This window comes from Dipodomys merriami, unplaced genomic scaffold (genome assembly GCF_024711535.1).
Source record: "Dipodomys merriami isolate MVZ:Mamm:240054 unplaced genomic scaffold, mDipMer1.0.p SCAF_17, whole genome shotgun sequence".
NCBI lineage: Eukaryota > Metazoa > Chordata > Mammalia > Rodentia > Heteromyidae > Dipodomys > Dipodomys merriami.
Genome location: NW_027203048.1, coordinates 4,038,171 through 4,055,000, shown reverse-complemented (window position 1 = coordinate 4,055,000; position 16,830 = coordinate 4,038,171). Strand labels below are relative to the sequence as shown.

Below are 16,830 nucleotides of genomic sequence, written 5' to 3'. Positions count from 1 at the left end.
AAATTCCAAGACTACTCGGGCTACTAGGAAGACTCCCATGTTCAAGAATAATTTTAAATGCATATTTTATGGTATATATTACATATTAATCCATTACAGTTTTAAATTTTACATATTACTGTTAGGCACCAGTAGCTCATACCTGTAATCCTCGCTACTCAGGACACTGAGATCTGAGGATTGCAGTTTGAAGCCAGCCCAGGCAGAAAAGTCCATGTGACTCTTATCTCCAATAAACTACTCATAAAAATTCAGAAGTGGAATTGTGGTTCAAGTGATAGAGTACTAGCCTTGAGCAAAAAAAAGCTCAGGGACAGCACCCAGGCCCCGACTTCAAGCCCCAGGACACCAAAAAAAAAAGTGGAAAGTTGGAGTAAATCTTAAGTGAACATATTAATGAATATTGCTGTAGTCTTTTTTTGAATTGTAGTTGCCTAATTTCTAGTTTCTAGGTCATCAGCCTGTCTATTCCTCAAAAGATATATATTTAAATTTATATGTATCAAAAGACATAGCCACCGGTGGCTCAAGCATTTAATCCTGGCTACTCAGGAGACTAAGGCAGTGCCCAGACTCCCAAGTTCAAGCCCCATAACCACCAAAAAACCCCATAAAAAACATGCATCAAAGATGGGGTTGCACCTTATTATATAGAAATGATGATATTAAAGAGGCTGTTACTTTAGAAGGTAGCTAAGCAACTATATTCCTAGCTACTTGCAGGGCAGAGTCAAGTGGCAGTAGGGTTAGTTGGAGGCCAGCTTGAGTACCTTAACCAGGACCCTGTCTCAGAATTTATTAAAATAAATAAAACAAGGTTCAGAACTTTAGTTTCAGGGCTGGCTGGGAAGGTGGCTCAGTGGTAGAGCGCTTGCCTCGCATGCATGAGGCCCTCGGTTCGATTCCTCAGCACCACATACGCAGAAAAAGCCGGAAGTGGCATTGTGGCTCAAGTGGTAGAGCGCTAGCCTTGAGCTGAAGAGCTGAGGGCACCCAGGCCCAGAGTTCAGGCCCCACGACCCTACCCCTACCCCCCTACCCCCCCCAAAAAAAAAGTTTCACCACAAAAATAAAAAATGTCTAAAAAGTAGTTAATAGGAAGGCAACAAGAAAGAATCTGGGTCTGCTCCATCTATAATTACCAAGTGTGACATTTAAAAAAATGGACTGAATAGGCTGCATACAATATCTACCTCAAGGTTTAACAAGTTAATATGTAATCACTTAATGTTCATATCAATTTTTTTTCTTTCAGTTTGGGAATTTGGATCAAAAATTAGCTTTGGCTACTCGTATTCGTGGTCATGTTCTGCCTTTAGCTTTGCAGATGTATGGCTGCCGTGTTATTCAGAAAGCATTAGAGTCCATTTCTTCTGACCAGCAGGTAATTGTAAGTTAAGAAAAGAAGTTTAAACTTCCAATTTTTAACTTAAAATAATCAGATTTCTACAACAAGACTAAAATCCTTTTTTCAAAAATCTGCACATGATCCAGTGGCTCACACCTGTAATCCTAGCTACTCAGGGATCTGCGATCTAGGGATTGCAGTTCGAAGTCAGCCTGGGCAGAAAAGTCCCTGCGAAGCTCTTATCTCCAATTAGCCACTCAAAAACTGTAAGCAAAGTTTGGCTCTAAGTGGTAGAGCAACAACCTTAAGCAAAAGCGCTCAGGGACAGTGCCCAGACCCTGAGTTCAAGCCACACAACTGACCAAAAAAAAAAGCTCCAGCCAAGCGGTGGTGGCTCACTCCTGTTAATTCTAGCTACTCAGGAGGCTGAGATCTGAGGATCACAGTTTGAGGCCAGCCTAAGCAGGAAAGTCTAAGACCTTTATCTCCAGTAAGCCACCAAAGACAGGAAGTAGAGCTGTGACCCAAGTTGTAGAGCACTGTCCTTGAGCAGAAAGGCTCAGGGACATGGCTCAAGGATAGGTTTCCTGTCAAGCATACATGAGGTCCTGAGTTTAATCCCTAATAATAAAAGAACAATAATGGTGGTGGTGGAATGTGTGTATACGTTGTGTATATGTACATTAATCATATTACGAAAAAATAATTACGCTTCTAGAAGAAAACCTAAGTTTGGGAGTAATTGAAGGTATATCAACAATGGAGAAAAATCAAATTTGGTCATATAAAGGCTTAGAATTTCTCTGCCACAAGTTACAAAGTAGTATAGATTAAAGATAGCCTAAATGTCTTTGATATTTGAGAACATAAAGCATTGGGCTAACTTTTAATGTGAATCAGTATAATTGTGATGTTTATTCTTAGATTTTTATGTTACCATGTTTTAGGCTTATATATAATTAAGTTCATTTTAGCTTAGATACGAACATCTATGGTATAAGTTGATTTAATAAGAAACTTTCATGATAAGAGTAGTTATAAGTTCTTTGAGAAATATTTTAAAGATTATTAAAACATGAATGCATTTACACTAAGCATATGTGCACCATTCTTCCACAGAATTTTTTATTACTCTTATAAGTTGTACAGATCATTGTATCAATGATGAGCCATATGAAGTAAATTCTTTATTGAATTTAAAGTTGCTGTGAGGTCCAGTTGAGCCAAGTTCAGGATTAAATGCAAACCCCAGTACCGCCAAAATATTAAAAGTCACAACAGGAATCAGGCTATAACTATCTCCCATCAAACTTCTTAAATTTAGCAGAATATATTTTTGAGGGTCCTTTGGCTTTTGTCTCAGTATTTTTATTTTGTTAAATTGTTTAATGGGGTGATTATTTAAATGGCATCTTCTTTGCAGAGTGAAATGGTAAAGGAATTAGATGGACATGTACTCAAATGTGTGAAAGATCAGAATGGAAACCATGTTGTTCAAAAATGTATTGAATGTGTTCAGCCACAGTCACTACAGTTCATCATTGATGCTTTCAAAGGACAAGTAAGATTGATTTTTAGCTTCTAATTTGCTAAATATTATATAATTTAAACCTTTATTTCTTATAATACCTAGCACTTTCATGTAAAAATAGAAGCCAAGATAGCAAATGTGAGTTGATGTGGTGATGTAATCCCAGCACTTGGAAGGCTGAGGCAGGAAGGTGGAGAGTTTAGGTCAGCCTGAGATACATAGCGAGATTAAGACTTGGTCTTTAAAAACAAAAAGAACTTCTGTGCTTCTTCATACAACCATAGATAGATGCCTTCACTTCGTTGAAACTGAAAAATGTAGAAATAGGTGTTTTCATTCATAATAAGAAATAAAGGCAGGGCACCAGTGGCTCACACTATGTAATCCTAGCTACTCTGGAGACTGAGATCTGAGGATCGCTGTTCAAAGCCAGCCAGGGCAGGAAAGTCTGTGAGATACCTATCTCCAATAAATCACAGAAAAAACCACAAATGGTGCTATAGCTTAAGTGGTAGATAGTTAGAAGCAGCTCAGGGCCAATGCCCAGGCCCTGAGTTCAATCCCCAGGACTGGCAACACCCAAAAAAGAAGAAAGAAGGTAAAAAATAATAATGAGGTAATCACTGTTAGAATTTTAAACCACAATATTTTTCCAATTTCATGGGAGAAAGGGAAGGGAGAAACACTCAAAACTTAATGAAAAGACAGAAAATGCAAGTTTTAATTCTTCTGTTTTAAGGTATTTGTGCTTTCAACTCATCCTTACGGCTGCAGAGTAATTCAACGTATCCTAGAGCATTGCACTGCAGAGCAGACGTTGCCTATCTTAGAAGAGCTTCACCAACATACAGAGCAGTTGGTACAGGTATAGGTCTCTTAATAATTTGAAATGTTTGTATACTTATGGAATTGCTTTTATTTTTTTTTAAATTAACTTACTAATGTAAAAAAGCTTACTGATTTCCATGTGGATACTTATACTGATTGATTTTTAAACAACTTGTTAACATGTTTTAAATAATCATTCTTAAGGAATAACTGATAGAAGTAACTTTTAAATCTTTCCATAGGATCAGTATGGCAATTATGTTATTCAGCATGTATTGGAACATGGTCGACCTGAAGACAAGAGCAAAATTGTTGGGGAAATCAGAGGAAAGGTCTTAGCCCTGAGTCAACACAAATTTGCCAGGTATTTCTTATTCAGAGGGTTATTTCTCTCGCCTCCTCATGTAGAATATTATATTGAAAGAATAACCACATACCATGATTCACAAAGTTCCAGCCACTCTAAAAACGGAGGCAGAAGAATCACTTGAGTCTACACGTTGGAGACCAACCTGAATAAAATTAGCAAGCCCTTGTATCAACAACTTTCCAGACATCAGTGGCTCACACCTGTAATCCTAGCTACTCAAAAGGCTGAGATTTAGGAATCATGGTTCAAAGCTGGGCCTGGCACGAAAAGTCCATGAGACTCTTACCTCCAATTAACTACCAAAAAGCTGGAAATTTGAGTAAGATATTGGTTCTACCCACCTGTATTCCATTTTTGAATTTGTATTTAAGAGATAATGGTCTTTGACTAGTAAAGAAGGCTGGGAGGGGCTGGAAAGGTGGCTCAGTGGTAAAGTGCTTGCCTTGCATGCATGAGGCCCTGGGTTCGATTCCTCAGCACCACATAACCAGAAAGAGCCAGAAGTTGGGCTGATACTCAAGTGGTAGAGTGCTAGCCTTGAGCTGAAGAGCTCAGGGACAGCACCCAGGCCCAGAGTTCAGGCCCCACGACTGACAAAAAAAAAAAAGAAGGCTGGGAATGTGTTTCAGTACATGCGTAAAGCCCTGGTTCGATTCCTCAGCACTACATAAACAGAAAAGGCTGGAAGTAGCGCTGTGGCTCAAGTGGTAGAATGCTGGCTTTGAGCAAAAGCAACTCAGGGACAGTGCCCAGGACCTTCCTGAGTTCAGGTCCCAGGCATCCCCTTCTCCCCACACCCCCCCCCCAAAAAAAAAAAAAGAACTAGGAAAGTAATACGAATACAATTAGTACATATTTTTTTAGAGTTAGGCTTTATTGGTGTCCTGGTTTTACTGTTTGAATTATAATTGTAAAAAGGCCATAGTTAGGGTTGTCTTCTGATAACTTTGTTTTTTTGTTTTGTTTTATTTTTTGTCGGTTATGGGGCTTGAACTTGGCGTAGGCCACTGTCTTTGAGCTCTTCAGCTCAAGGTGAGTGCTCTACCACTTGAGCCACAACACCACTTCCGGTTTTCTGGTGATTAATTGGAGATAAGAGTCTCACAGACTTTCCTGCCTGGGCTGGCTTTGAACCATGTCTTCAAATCTCAGACTCCTGAGTAGCTAGGATTACAAGTGTGAGCACCAGCCCCTGGCTAAGTTGTTTTTTTTGTTGTTGTTGTTGTTTGTTTGTTTGTATATACTTTTAACTTTTAGCAATGTAGTAGAAAAATGTGTTACTCATGCCTCCCGTGCTGAGAGAGCTTTGCTGATTGATGAAGTTTGCTGCCAGAATGATGGTCCTCACAGTGCCTTATACACCATGATGAAGGACCAGTATGCCAACTATGTGGTTCAGAAGATGATCGACATGGCTGAACCTGCTCAAAGAAAGATAGTCATGCACAAGGTAAGGTGTACAGAAGACCATTTCTTTTCTTTTGTCGGTTGTGGGGCCTGAACTCTGGGCCTGGATGCTGTCCGTCAGTTCTTGAGCTCAAGGCTAGCACTCTACTATTTTGAATCACAGCAATGCTTCCAGTTTTCTAGTGGTTTATTGGAGATAAGAGTCTCAAAGACAGATACGGTCAGATAAGTTGGTGTTAGGTGAAATGAACCCCAAGATAAGGATTCAGATGTTTTTTTCTTTCTTGCAGTTGTTTCTAACACATTTATAAGATTTCTTTGTTGCTTTCTATGTCCCTCCCCCATGATATAACCCCTGTTTTCACTGTATTTGATGTTGGTATACTTTGTGGAGGGGAAGGAAAAAAGCAAATTTTTTAAATCGGGATACCCATTGCAACAATGAGATGCACAAGACGTTATGTAGAAAAACAAACTTTACAACTTTGGGCGGGGGAGGGGGGGAAGTGGGGCAAGGTGGAGAGAGGAGATGGGAAGGGGAAACAGAGGAGGAGGCAACAATGCTTGATAAGAAATGTACTCATGGGCTGGGAAGATGGCCCAGTGGTGGAGTGCTTGCCTTGCATGCATGAGGCCCTGGGTTCGATTCCTCAGCACCACATAAGAAGAAAAAGCCAGAAGTGGTGCTGTGGCTCAAGTGGTAGAGTGCTAGCCTTGAGCTGAAGAGCTCAGGGACAGCACCCAGGCCCAGAGTTCAGGCTCCACAACTGACAAAAAAAAAAAAAAAAGAAATGTACTCATTACCTTGCCCATGTAATTGTAACCCCTCTGTACGGTATTTTCACAATTAAAAAAAAAAATCTCAAAGACTTTCCTGCCCAGGCTGGCTTTGAACCGAGATCCTCAAATCTCAGCCTCCTGAGTAGCTAGGATTATAGGTGTGAGCCACCAGCACCCGGCTCTATGATTTTTGACTACACATTTAACTTCATAGGTGTTGATTTCCCCATATATGTTATCATTGGATTAAAAAATGAAAACTAGTTAATTTTCTTTGTCTATTTCTTTTTTTTTTTTTTTGGGTCCGGTCATGGGGCCTGAACTCTGGGCCTGGGCGCTGTCCCTCAGCTCTTCAGTCAAGGCTAGCACTCTACCACTTGAGCCACAGCGCCACTTCTGGCTTTTTTCCTTTTTGTTTATGTGGTGCTGAGGAATCGAACCCAGGGCCTCATGCATGCAAGGCAAGCGCTCTACCACTGAGCCACCTTCCCAGCCCCTCTTTGTCCATTTCTTAAATTAAGTTTATAATCTGTTCGATAAAACCATGTTCTTTTCTCATCTGTTTACATATGGTTAAGCATTAGTTTCTCTCCCTATGTTAAAATACAGTTATCTTGCTGTCGTATATGAGTTAACATTGATTTTAGATTGTAATAAGATTTTCCCACTACAGTAATAAATGTTAGTTCTAGAAAGATCTTTTATTATCTTTAAATATTTGTATTTGTACAAGAGTTGGCATTTAACAAAACAGTTTATGAATACAATATCTTTATCAGTAGTCATCTCTTTCAACATTCTAACCCAATTTTTCCCTACCCTTATCTCCCCCCTCCCCCCCCCCACTCGCCCCATCTCAAAGCTAGCACTCTACTACTTGAGTGCCACAGCACCACTTTTAGTTTTGGTGGTTTATTGGAGATAAGAGTCACACAGACTTGCCTGCCTGGGCTGGCTGTGAAGCAGATCTCAGCCTCCTGAGTAGCTAGGATTACAGGCATGGATTTTTGGCTCAAGACTAGAATTCTACCACTTCTGGCTTTTTTTTCAGGGGGTTGTTAATTGAAGATGAGAGTCTCACAACTTTGCTACCCAAGCTGGTTTTGAGCTATAAACTATAGTCTTTCAGCCTCTTGAATAGTAAGGATTACAGGCAAGAGCCACTGACATCTGAAACGGAACTGTGGCTCAAGAGATGAGTGCTAGCCTTGAGCAAAGCAGTTCAAGGACAGTACCCAGGCCCTGAATTCATGCCCCAGGACTAGTGCATGCATGCACACATATACACACACGCACGCACACGCACAAGTATACATACACAAATTTTTGATAGGATAGATTATGTAAACCTTTTTTTTTTTTTTTTTTTTTTTTTTTTGTCGGCCGTGGGGCTTGAACTCTGGGCCTGGGTGCTGTCCCTCAGCTCTTCAGCTCAAGGCGAGCGCTCTACCACTTGAGCTACAGCGCCACTTCCGGTTTTCTGGTGGTTTATTGGAGATAGGAGTCTCATGGTCTCTACTGCCCGGGCTGGCTTTGAACCACGATCCTCAGATCTCAGCCTCCTGAGTAGCTAGGATTACAGGCGTGAGCCACCAGCGCCCGGCTTGTAAATCATTTTAATAAGAAAAACTAGCAGCAAAAATAAAACCTTGCTTCCATTTCCTTGAGTTCATTTTGGTAAATGTTTTTATATGATCAGATGCACATAGACATCATGCCTTTGTGTTCTCTCCTAAGAATATCCTCCTTTGGTCTCACTGTATGAATGTCTAGAGTCCTGTATAATTTATCATGTTTTAGTGTACATTAGACCTAGCTTCTGCATATAAGAGGGACTCATTGTTTGTGTCTCTGAGCTTGGCTACCTTCTCAGTTGAAATGATTTGTTCTAGGTACATCTATTTCTCTGCAATGGGTGTGTAAAATTCCTTTGTGTATGGGTATTACTTGTGTGTGTCTATGTCTGTGTCGATCATGGCGCCTGAACTTGGCCTGGGCGCTGTCCCTCAGCTCTTCAGCTCAAGGTGAACACTCTACCACTTGAGCCACAGTGCCACTTCTGGCTTGTTCTTCTTATGTGGTGCTGAGGAATTGAACCCAGGGCTTTATGCATGCGAGGCAAGCACTCTACCACTGAGCCACCTTCCCAGCCCCTGTCCTGGCTTGTGATGTTCTGGGTGTGACTTACTTTAAAAGTAATGATTGGCTGGGAAGGTGGGTTCGATTCCTCACCACATAAGCAAAAAGAAAAAAGCTGGAAGTGGCGCTGTGGCTCAAGTGGTAGAGCGCTAGCCTTGAGCTGAAGAGCTGAGGGACAGCGCCCAGGCCCAGAGTTCAGACCCCCACGACCGAACCTAAATGGATGGATGGATGGATGGATGTAATGATTGGTGCCAGCCACCATGGCTTCTGCCTGTAATTCCTAGCTACTCAGGATGTTGAGATCTGAGGATCACAATTTAAAGCCAGCCCAAGAAGGAAAGTCCAGGAAACTCCTTTCCCGTTCTCTCTTCTTCTCCCCAACAGCCCTCCCCCCCAGCCCATCCTTGTCCTGAGCCTTGAACTCATAGCCTCTTTGTGCTCAAGGCTAGCACTCTACCACTTGAGCTACAGCCCCACTTCCAGCTTTTTGTGAGTAGTTTATTGGAAATAAAGAGTCTCAGATGGGCATTGGTGGCTCACGCCTGTGATTGTAGCTACTCAGGAGGCTGAGATTTGAGGATAGCAGTTCAAAGCCAGCCTGGGCAAGAAAGTCCGCAAGACTCTTATTACCAGTTAACCACCAGAAGAAATCCAGGAGTGGCACTGTGGCTCAAGTGGTAGAGCACTCACATTGAGCTGAAGGGCTGAGGGACAGCACCCAAGCCCATAGTTAAGCCCCATGACTCACCAAAAAAAAAAAGAAATAGGAGTCTCATGGACTTTTCCTGCCTGGGCTAGCTTCGAACTGCAGTCCTCATATCTCAGCTTTCTGAGTAGCTAGGATTACAGTCATGGGCTACCTGTGCCTGGCTCAGGAGGCTCTCCAATTAGCACAAAAAAATCTGGAAGTGGAGCCGTAGCTCAAGTGGCAAAGTGCTAGCCTAGAGCAAAAATTTGCTCAGGCATAGCACACAGAGTGAGTTCAAGTCCTAAGACTCCCTCCTTCCCCTACTTCTACCCCTGCCCGCACCCCCCATAAAAGTAGTGATTTGTTAATTCATTGAACAACTTTAAGTGCATACATTGGGAGAGATTGAGTGAATCAGAATTGCTTTCAAAAGAAAATAGCTTCATGTTTGAATTTTTAAATAAGCAGTCATTCCTTTGAATTGTCCAGATTTGAATGTGCTTTATAGAGAATTAAGAAACTTAAGATTTCCTAAGCAGATTGTTTGTTTTACAGATTCGACCTCACATTACTACTTTGCGCAAATACACATATGGGAAGCATATACTGGCCAAGTTGGAAAAATATTATTTGAAAAATAGCCCAGACCTAGGGCCTATTGGAGGACCACCAAATGGAATGCTATAAAGGAAAACAGAAAGAAGATGGTTTAACCATGTGGAGAAAAAAAAATGGAGGTTTTGTTGGTTTTTTTTTTTTTTGTGAATTATCAAAACACAACTCAACTATGGATCTTCAATTTTTTTTAAAGCAAAACTATTTATTGACTTTATTCATCCATTTGTAAATTTTTTAAGGTTCTTGTGTATATTTGGGGGGTGGGGTGGTGAACTTTAAATGATACTCAGCCCTGAATGGAGACCTATCAGATTGGATTGCTGGCAAAGCACAGAAGCCTGTATATGATGTAACTGTATCAAAAAAAAAAAAAGCTGTCACATATTTTGTAAATTTTTACCTTGTAAAGTCACAAAAATAGTTTTTAAAGGAAAAAGTACAGTATTCTTTTAATAAACTGGCTTGCAGTCTGGTAGGTCTATGACCCCATAGCACAACAGGTTTATAGAGATGTATATAGAATTATAGTCCTTATTTTTTTTCCTTTGCGTGAAGCCTTTTATAACAGATTAACAATCAACTGCATAAATATTATTAATATTTTAAAAAGAAAGTTAAGTTGTATTTTGGTAATTCACAAACTATCATGCAAATAAAAACTCAGCAAGTAAGATAAAAATGATTTGAGATAAAAAGAACATTATTTACAGTGGATGTGGTTTTAATACAGATACTGCCCTATAATGTCGCTGGCGATGTACAGAAGTATTGTATATACTTAAATATGTAATTGTGAGAGTTAGAAAAAACAAAATCATGGTGACACTTCCATTCAATAAAGTGGGCTAAATGAAAAGTTAGTTTGTATTAACTTTTCAGTTTGGTTTATAATGAGAAAGAGTAGAAATTTGTATTTTGTTTTTCCTTATAGAATTACAAATACATGTTGAGGAAGTGTTGAGCTTTATTTTGCTTTTTCATAGTAGATACAGAAAGTTAGGAACCAGTTAAGAGATGAAAAGGGGCCACTGAAAAGTGAGTTGGATAGCTCAGCATTTAAGCATGACTACATATTCAGATAGCTTTTTTTGCTTCCTATAAATATATGCATTGTGTGTGTAGTATTAGATGTAAGTTTACACTTTGAAAGCAAATCTTGTTTCAATGTTCATTATAAAAGCCTTGCTAATTTAGTAGTAATGCTTTCCTTGGTTGTACAGGTGTACATTTTGTAAACCTTCATGCTGTAAATTGAATTTGTTTTATCTCTTTGGGAAACATTTGCATTTTAGTGTACATTTATGTCCCTGCCCTCTTTGGCCTGGCAATATAGTGTTGTATAATGTAAATTTATTTCTCCAAATCAAAAGTGATTTTTTAAAAAGTTTTTTATCTTTATATGGTTTCAAAAGTATGAACCAGCTTTCTTTTTATTATTGTGAGAAACATTTTGTTTCATAACATAGTCATTGACTCTTAATAATGGACATGCTAGGATGGGTCACTTTCAATTGAAGTCAGGGTATTGTGCATAATAGAACGTATTGGACTGATATACTTGGTAACCATGGAGGCCAATGCTTTTTCCATCTTATCAAATGTGATGTGACTTTTTTTTTCTTTGTACAGAAGAGTACTGTATTTTTGAATAGCCTACACCCAAGTAAGAGCAAATCTGTATGATAACTTTTTTTTTCCTCTGGACATAGACGTTATAACAGTAACATGATGTACATTTACAAGCGGCCTTATGTACATTTCCCAACAATCTTTTTAAGGCAAAATTGTGACCATATGTGTATAATTAAAATCATTTTTAATCCTTTGCCTATGAAAATATTTTGGAAAAAAAACTTGCTTTGTATATTCAGTTTCTGGAAGATAAAGAAAGTGCTTTGTATTTTTGTTGAAGTCAGTATTTTGTATAAACATTATGTTGGCCCACTTACGTTTAGTGCTAAAAAACTAAAATGAACATGCCCTCTCTGTCAGTTGAACTTGGAAGGGAATTTTTTTTAACCAGAAGTCTGCAGAAGAAAAGATATCTTCTGAGCACAATATTGAATATAATGGTTTTATTACTTAATTGTTCATATCATGAACCTTAAAATAACGGCATGAAATTTGAGGTGCCAGGAATACTTCTCATGTTTTATGTTGAGTTATTCTAGTTTTCTTAACCCAACATTCCCTGGTGAGGCCATTAAATTCAGTCACCTGATATTTCTCAGTCACTCTGGTTCATCCACATGTCCTTGTCATAGTTGCAATACTCCTTCACCCCCAAGTCCTTCCTCCTTGGAAAACTGCTCTTCCACTGCTTCCTGCTTTGTATTGCCAGACTTAGACTATCTTGGCCCATCTTAAGATTTCTTCCCAGTATCAGCCCATGGTTTCAGCATCAAAACTGTCCTATAAAAGTCCACTTGTCCTAATTTGCCTTCATCCTTTACCTCCAGTTGGCACGGGCAGTTCCTGCTACAACTTTAGAAAATCACAAGTCCTAGAGAATGTTCCATTTGGAACCCAGTCCCTCTCCTTGAGGTCTTTTCTAGCACTAACAACCCAGCCCTCCTGATCTTACCTGCATATTCTAGAGAAATACCTGTTCTTGTAGACATTTTATGGTCTGCCACTTTTTGTGCCCACCCCTGGCTCCCCCTTTAGTATGTTGGCATGGAACTTGGGTCATATTTGACATTTCAGAATAAAGAAATGTGGGCAGTCCTACTTAGGCTTTACTCTTGAGCGTCTCTTTTTGGTATGGATTGTTTCTGGACCAGCTTGTCTAAGTCCTGCCTCTTATTGGTTCAAATGAAATGTTATCTTCACTTCTTTGTATATTATGTATAAATTAGAAAATGAAAAATGTGTGAATAACATTGTATGAAATAAACCTGGTCTTGTGTTTTTCTCTAGATAAAGTATCCCTCTACACCTGAATTATTAAGATTCCCATTCAAGTTTATCACATACCTTTTCATACAGACAAGGACCTTCTTTCCATGTGAACTTGAGGCAATATTGTTTAAAGGCAAATAAAAGTGTATCTGGACACTGCTAGTTTACATCTGTGTGTAATCCTAGCTACTCAGTAAGCCTGAGGACTGAGGTTCAAAGCCAGTCTAGGCAGAAAAGTGTAAGGCTGTCCAGTTAACCAGAAAAATCTGATCTAGAAGCATAGCATAAGTGATAGAACACCAGCTTGAGCAAGAAAGCCAACCAAACATGTGGCCCTGAATTCAAGCTTCAGTTCTGCCTCTGCCTCTCCCAACCCTCCCCTCCCCCCCCCATTTATTTCTGGAATTAAAATGTGCTTCCTATTTCTAACTCTTGTGGACATGTGTATAACTTAGCTGTAGTGCCCTCTTCTGTACCCTGGCTTCACATTAAGTAATTCAAAAGATACCTGAAACCTACTTCACAACGTATGTGAATTCCATTTGCCCATTCCATTCCCTGTCTCATTTGACTGGGGGGTGGGAGGTGGCAATACTGCGCTACCAGATATTTAGAGCAGTGGACTTGGTAGCCAAGTACTGCACTGTACCACTTGAGCCGTGTTCCCAGTTATTTGGGGAATAAGCTCTCACTTTTTCCCTGGACAAGTCTGAACAGAGGTCCTCCTACTTAGTTTCCTCATAAATGAGATGATGTGTGTGCCACCACACCCAAGTTTTCATTGGATGAGGTGGGGTCTCACTTTTTCCCCTTGATCTTGAACTAGGATTCTCCCAATTTGGATTATCTCTGATTTCATTTAGTAAAAGGCAATACCACCTCTGCCCTCCCCGTCACTTGCCAAACTAATTTGCCTAGACATATTTTGTCAGGAAACTCTTTTGCTTTTGTTTTGAAAGAGGTGGACAGACTCCTAGGAGAATTGTTGACTGTCTTCTCTGCCTAACCTACCAGGACTCCAGTTAAGGTCTGAGCTAGGGTCTCCCCATTCCAGACATTCAGAGAAGTTATTTCAACAGGAAGGAGCTGTGACTTGCTGGGGAGAGCTCTGCCCTGTTCACAGAACCTGGGAACTGGAACCCTAACTCGCTCCAGGATGGCTTGTGCAGGAGCTAATTCCAGAGCCCTGTAGGCAATTTCTCTAGTTCCTTTTATGTTACAGCCATATAGAACTTGACAATTTTTTTAACTGACATTTCCCACCCAAGTATGATGCATCCAGATAAAACACACCCTCTTGACCGTACTAGTCATTTACCCTGGCCAACAGCCCCTCTTGCTGATTGATAACCCACCTCCCCACAGAGCTTGTTTTAGGTGGGGGTTCTTTGGTTGTTTTTTTAGTGTGCATTAATTGCATCAAGGATTTTCGCCGTGGTGTTTACATTTAGTCAGAGAAAACCCTGCTCTTTCTCCACTCCCTCAGTCCCTTACCTGATGAGCTTTCACTGAGTTTTTTTATGCCAGCTTCATACAGCTACAATGATTTAAAATTATTCATCTTTTTCCTCTTCCCTCAATTCATCCCCCTAAACAGTTCCTTAGTCAGAATCGTGTGTCATGTGTTTTTGAAGTTGACTCAGGCCCTTCATTCTGTGATTATGTCTTAGTTAAGGGTATGTCTTGAGCAAATCAGTGTTTTGCCAAGTTCAATTAAAGAGCCACCCTCAATTGTTTTTGTTGGGGGCAGGGGAGGTGATTATTGTTCGTGGGGCTTGAAATCAAGGCCTGGACGCTGTTTCTGAGCTCTTTTTGCTCAAGGTTAGCGCTCTACCACTTTGAGGCACAGGGCCACTTCTGGTATTCTGGTGGTTAATTGGAGATAAAGAGTCTCACAGACTTTACTGCTCAGATTTCAGTAGCTAGGATTACAGGCGTGAGCCCCCAGCCTCCAGCTCACTCAAATAGTTTTAAGTTTGGGTCTTGGCATTTGCCTGGGCAACAAAGTTGAAATGGCAGGAGCCGCCCCAAAGCAGGTACTTGAACGTCAGAAGCCGTCCTGGGGTGGAAGCAGGCTAGAAGCCAGCAGGGATCCAATTCCCCAAACACAGGACCCACCTTGGGAGCAGGTGTCGGGAGATGGGAGTGCTGGCTAAGCGTTCCTCCTGGACACGGCCATCCGTGCCTTGTGGGGCACGTTAAGGGCTGCTTGCGTCATGTGTGATTGCCAGCAGAGGGCCCTGGGAGCGGGCTGGGCGCCCAGGCAGCTGTGCCAGGGTGTGCCCAGCACCTGGTTAATTAAGGCGGGGTGTGGGTGAAACAGAGCTGAGGCGCGGCTGTACGAGTGTCCACCGGTGGTCTGCGCCTGCACACCTCGGCCTTGTGTAAGATGAGGCGTTGATGAGCCAGGGCTGCCACTGCCGGCGGGGCCTCTCCCATCTTCCTGGCAAAGAGGGCTGAGCAGGCTCTGGTCTGGGTCTGGAGAAGGATGTGAGGCTGGAGGAAGCACTCCCCGGGTCTGGGGAGGATTGCAACTTCCTCTATGCAGACCTCACCCCTTCCCAGGAAGATGCATCACCCAGAGCCCTTCCACGCGCCCTTACGCCTCCGGCTTCGGATGGCTCCTGTAAGCCGGCGGGGCGGCGCGCCCCCTGCTGGCGGCAGGCTGCATCGCGCGCCTCACCGCAGCTGCTCACCGCTGGGAATCCATGCTCCTCCTCTCAGGCCTGCTAGTTGACCCAATGCCCAAGTATCCGCCTTGGTCTGTTCTCAGGGATATCATGTCAAAAGCTGTGCCCAAAGGCTCACACATTACCAGGTTCTCTAAATTACTTTTTTGTGTGTGTGCCAGTCCTGGGGCTTGAACTCAGGGCCTGGCCTCTGTCCCTGAAGCCTCTCTGTGGCTCAAGGCTAGCGCTCCACCACTCGAGCCACAGCACCACTTCCAGCTTTTTCTGTCTATGTGGTACTGAGGAATCAAACCCAGGGCTTCATGCATGCTAGGCAAGCATTCTACCACTGAGCCTCATTCCCAGCCTTCTAAATCACTTTATTGTTGTTGTTGTTTTGCCTGGGCCTTGTTCCTGAGCTCTTTTGTTCAAAGCTAGCACTCCCACTTGAGCTACAGAGGCCCTTCCAGTTTTCTAGTGGCTCATTGGAGCTAAGAGACTTTCCTGCCCGGGCTGGCTTTGAACCATCATCCTCAGATCCTGAAGCTAGGATGATAGGCATGCACCACTAGTACCCAGGCCTAAGTTATTCTTGAAAGACCACATTTGAGTTGAGGGTGAGCTCAGGTGACGAGAGTGCTGACTCACCATATACCTTGCCCTGGGTTCCATCCCCAGCACCAGAAAGTGACAATGGTTTTTAGTCAAAACATTATATTTGAATGAATTCTTTAGGTTGTCCTCTTAGCTTTTTTGCTCATGGTTGGCATTCTACTACCTGAGCCACAGCCTTACTTCTGGCTTTTTAGTGGTTCATTGGAGCCCAGAGTCTCATAGGCTTTCCTGCTTGTCTGGCTTCGAACCACGATTTTCAGATCCTCTTAAGTAGCTCTGATTACATGCAAGAACCACTGGCACCCAGAATTAAAGTTAAGAACAAAAGTAAAAACAAAACCTCCCTTATTCCCTATACGTTCCAACTCTCCCCCACTCAAGCTTAAAATTAATCACTGCTACAGCTGCATTTGGAACGTCCGAGGGTTTTGGTGTTTTTTTTTTTTTTTTTGGTGTGTTTATTAGGCCATTATGAAAAGCCTAATAAATTCCACTAGGCTGAGATCATACAGGACAAATTCTCTAAGTAGAATGCAATAGAATTAGTAAGGGAGACCAAAAATACATCTTGGAAGCAGAACTCTGTCCATTAACAAAGCCTGTTATTTTTAAAACAAATACATCTGCTACTGGAAGTGTAACTTTGAATTTTATGGTTGAGGGGGAAAGATGAGGAAGAGAAAGGGTAAATTTGATGATGGTATGATTGTGCATGTATGGAATTGTCCTAAGGAATCTCATTTTTGTAAGTTTTGAATTTTTTAAAAATCCTCTCCTTTAAAGCATCTAGTTCAGGGGGCGGGGGGGGGGGAGGACGGGAAGGGATGGGAAGGGGAAACAAAGGAGGAGGTTACAATAATAAATAAATGTACTCATCTTGCCCATGTAATTGTAACCCCTCTGTACAGTATTTTCACAATAAAAAATAAATAA

The 16,830-nt window shown here is 41.5% G+C and overlaps 1 protein-coding gene across 6 annotated transcripts in view; it reads left to right on the top strand.

Annotated features, from left to right (window-relative positions):
* Nucleotides 1-12,772, top strand: part of Pum2 (pumilio RNA binding family member 2) — a 100,359-nt gene extending 87,587 nt beyond the window's left edge. For all 6 annotated transcript variants that reach the window (XM_070025055.1, XM_070025054.1, XM_070025051.1 and 3 more), the window contains 6 exons: nt 1,256-1,384; nt 2,772-2,909; nt 3,619-3,744; nt 3,950-4,071; nt 5,335-5,527; nt 9,650-12,772. In XM_070025055.1, coding sequence (XP_069881156.1) covers nt 1,256-1,384; nt 2,772-2,909; nt 3,619-3,744; nt 3,950-4,071; nt 5,335-5,527; nt 9,650-9,781 — 840 coding nt within the window. In that variant the 3' untranslated portion in view covers nt 9,782-12,772. The remainder of the gene's footprint in view (nt 1-1,255; nt 1,385-2,771; nt 2,910-3,618; nt 3,745-3,949; nt 4,072-5,334; nt 5,528-9,649) is intronic.
* The last annotated feature ends 4,058 nt before the right edge of the window (nt 12,773-16,830 follow it).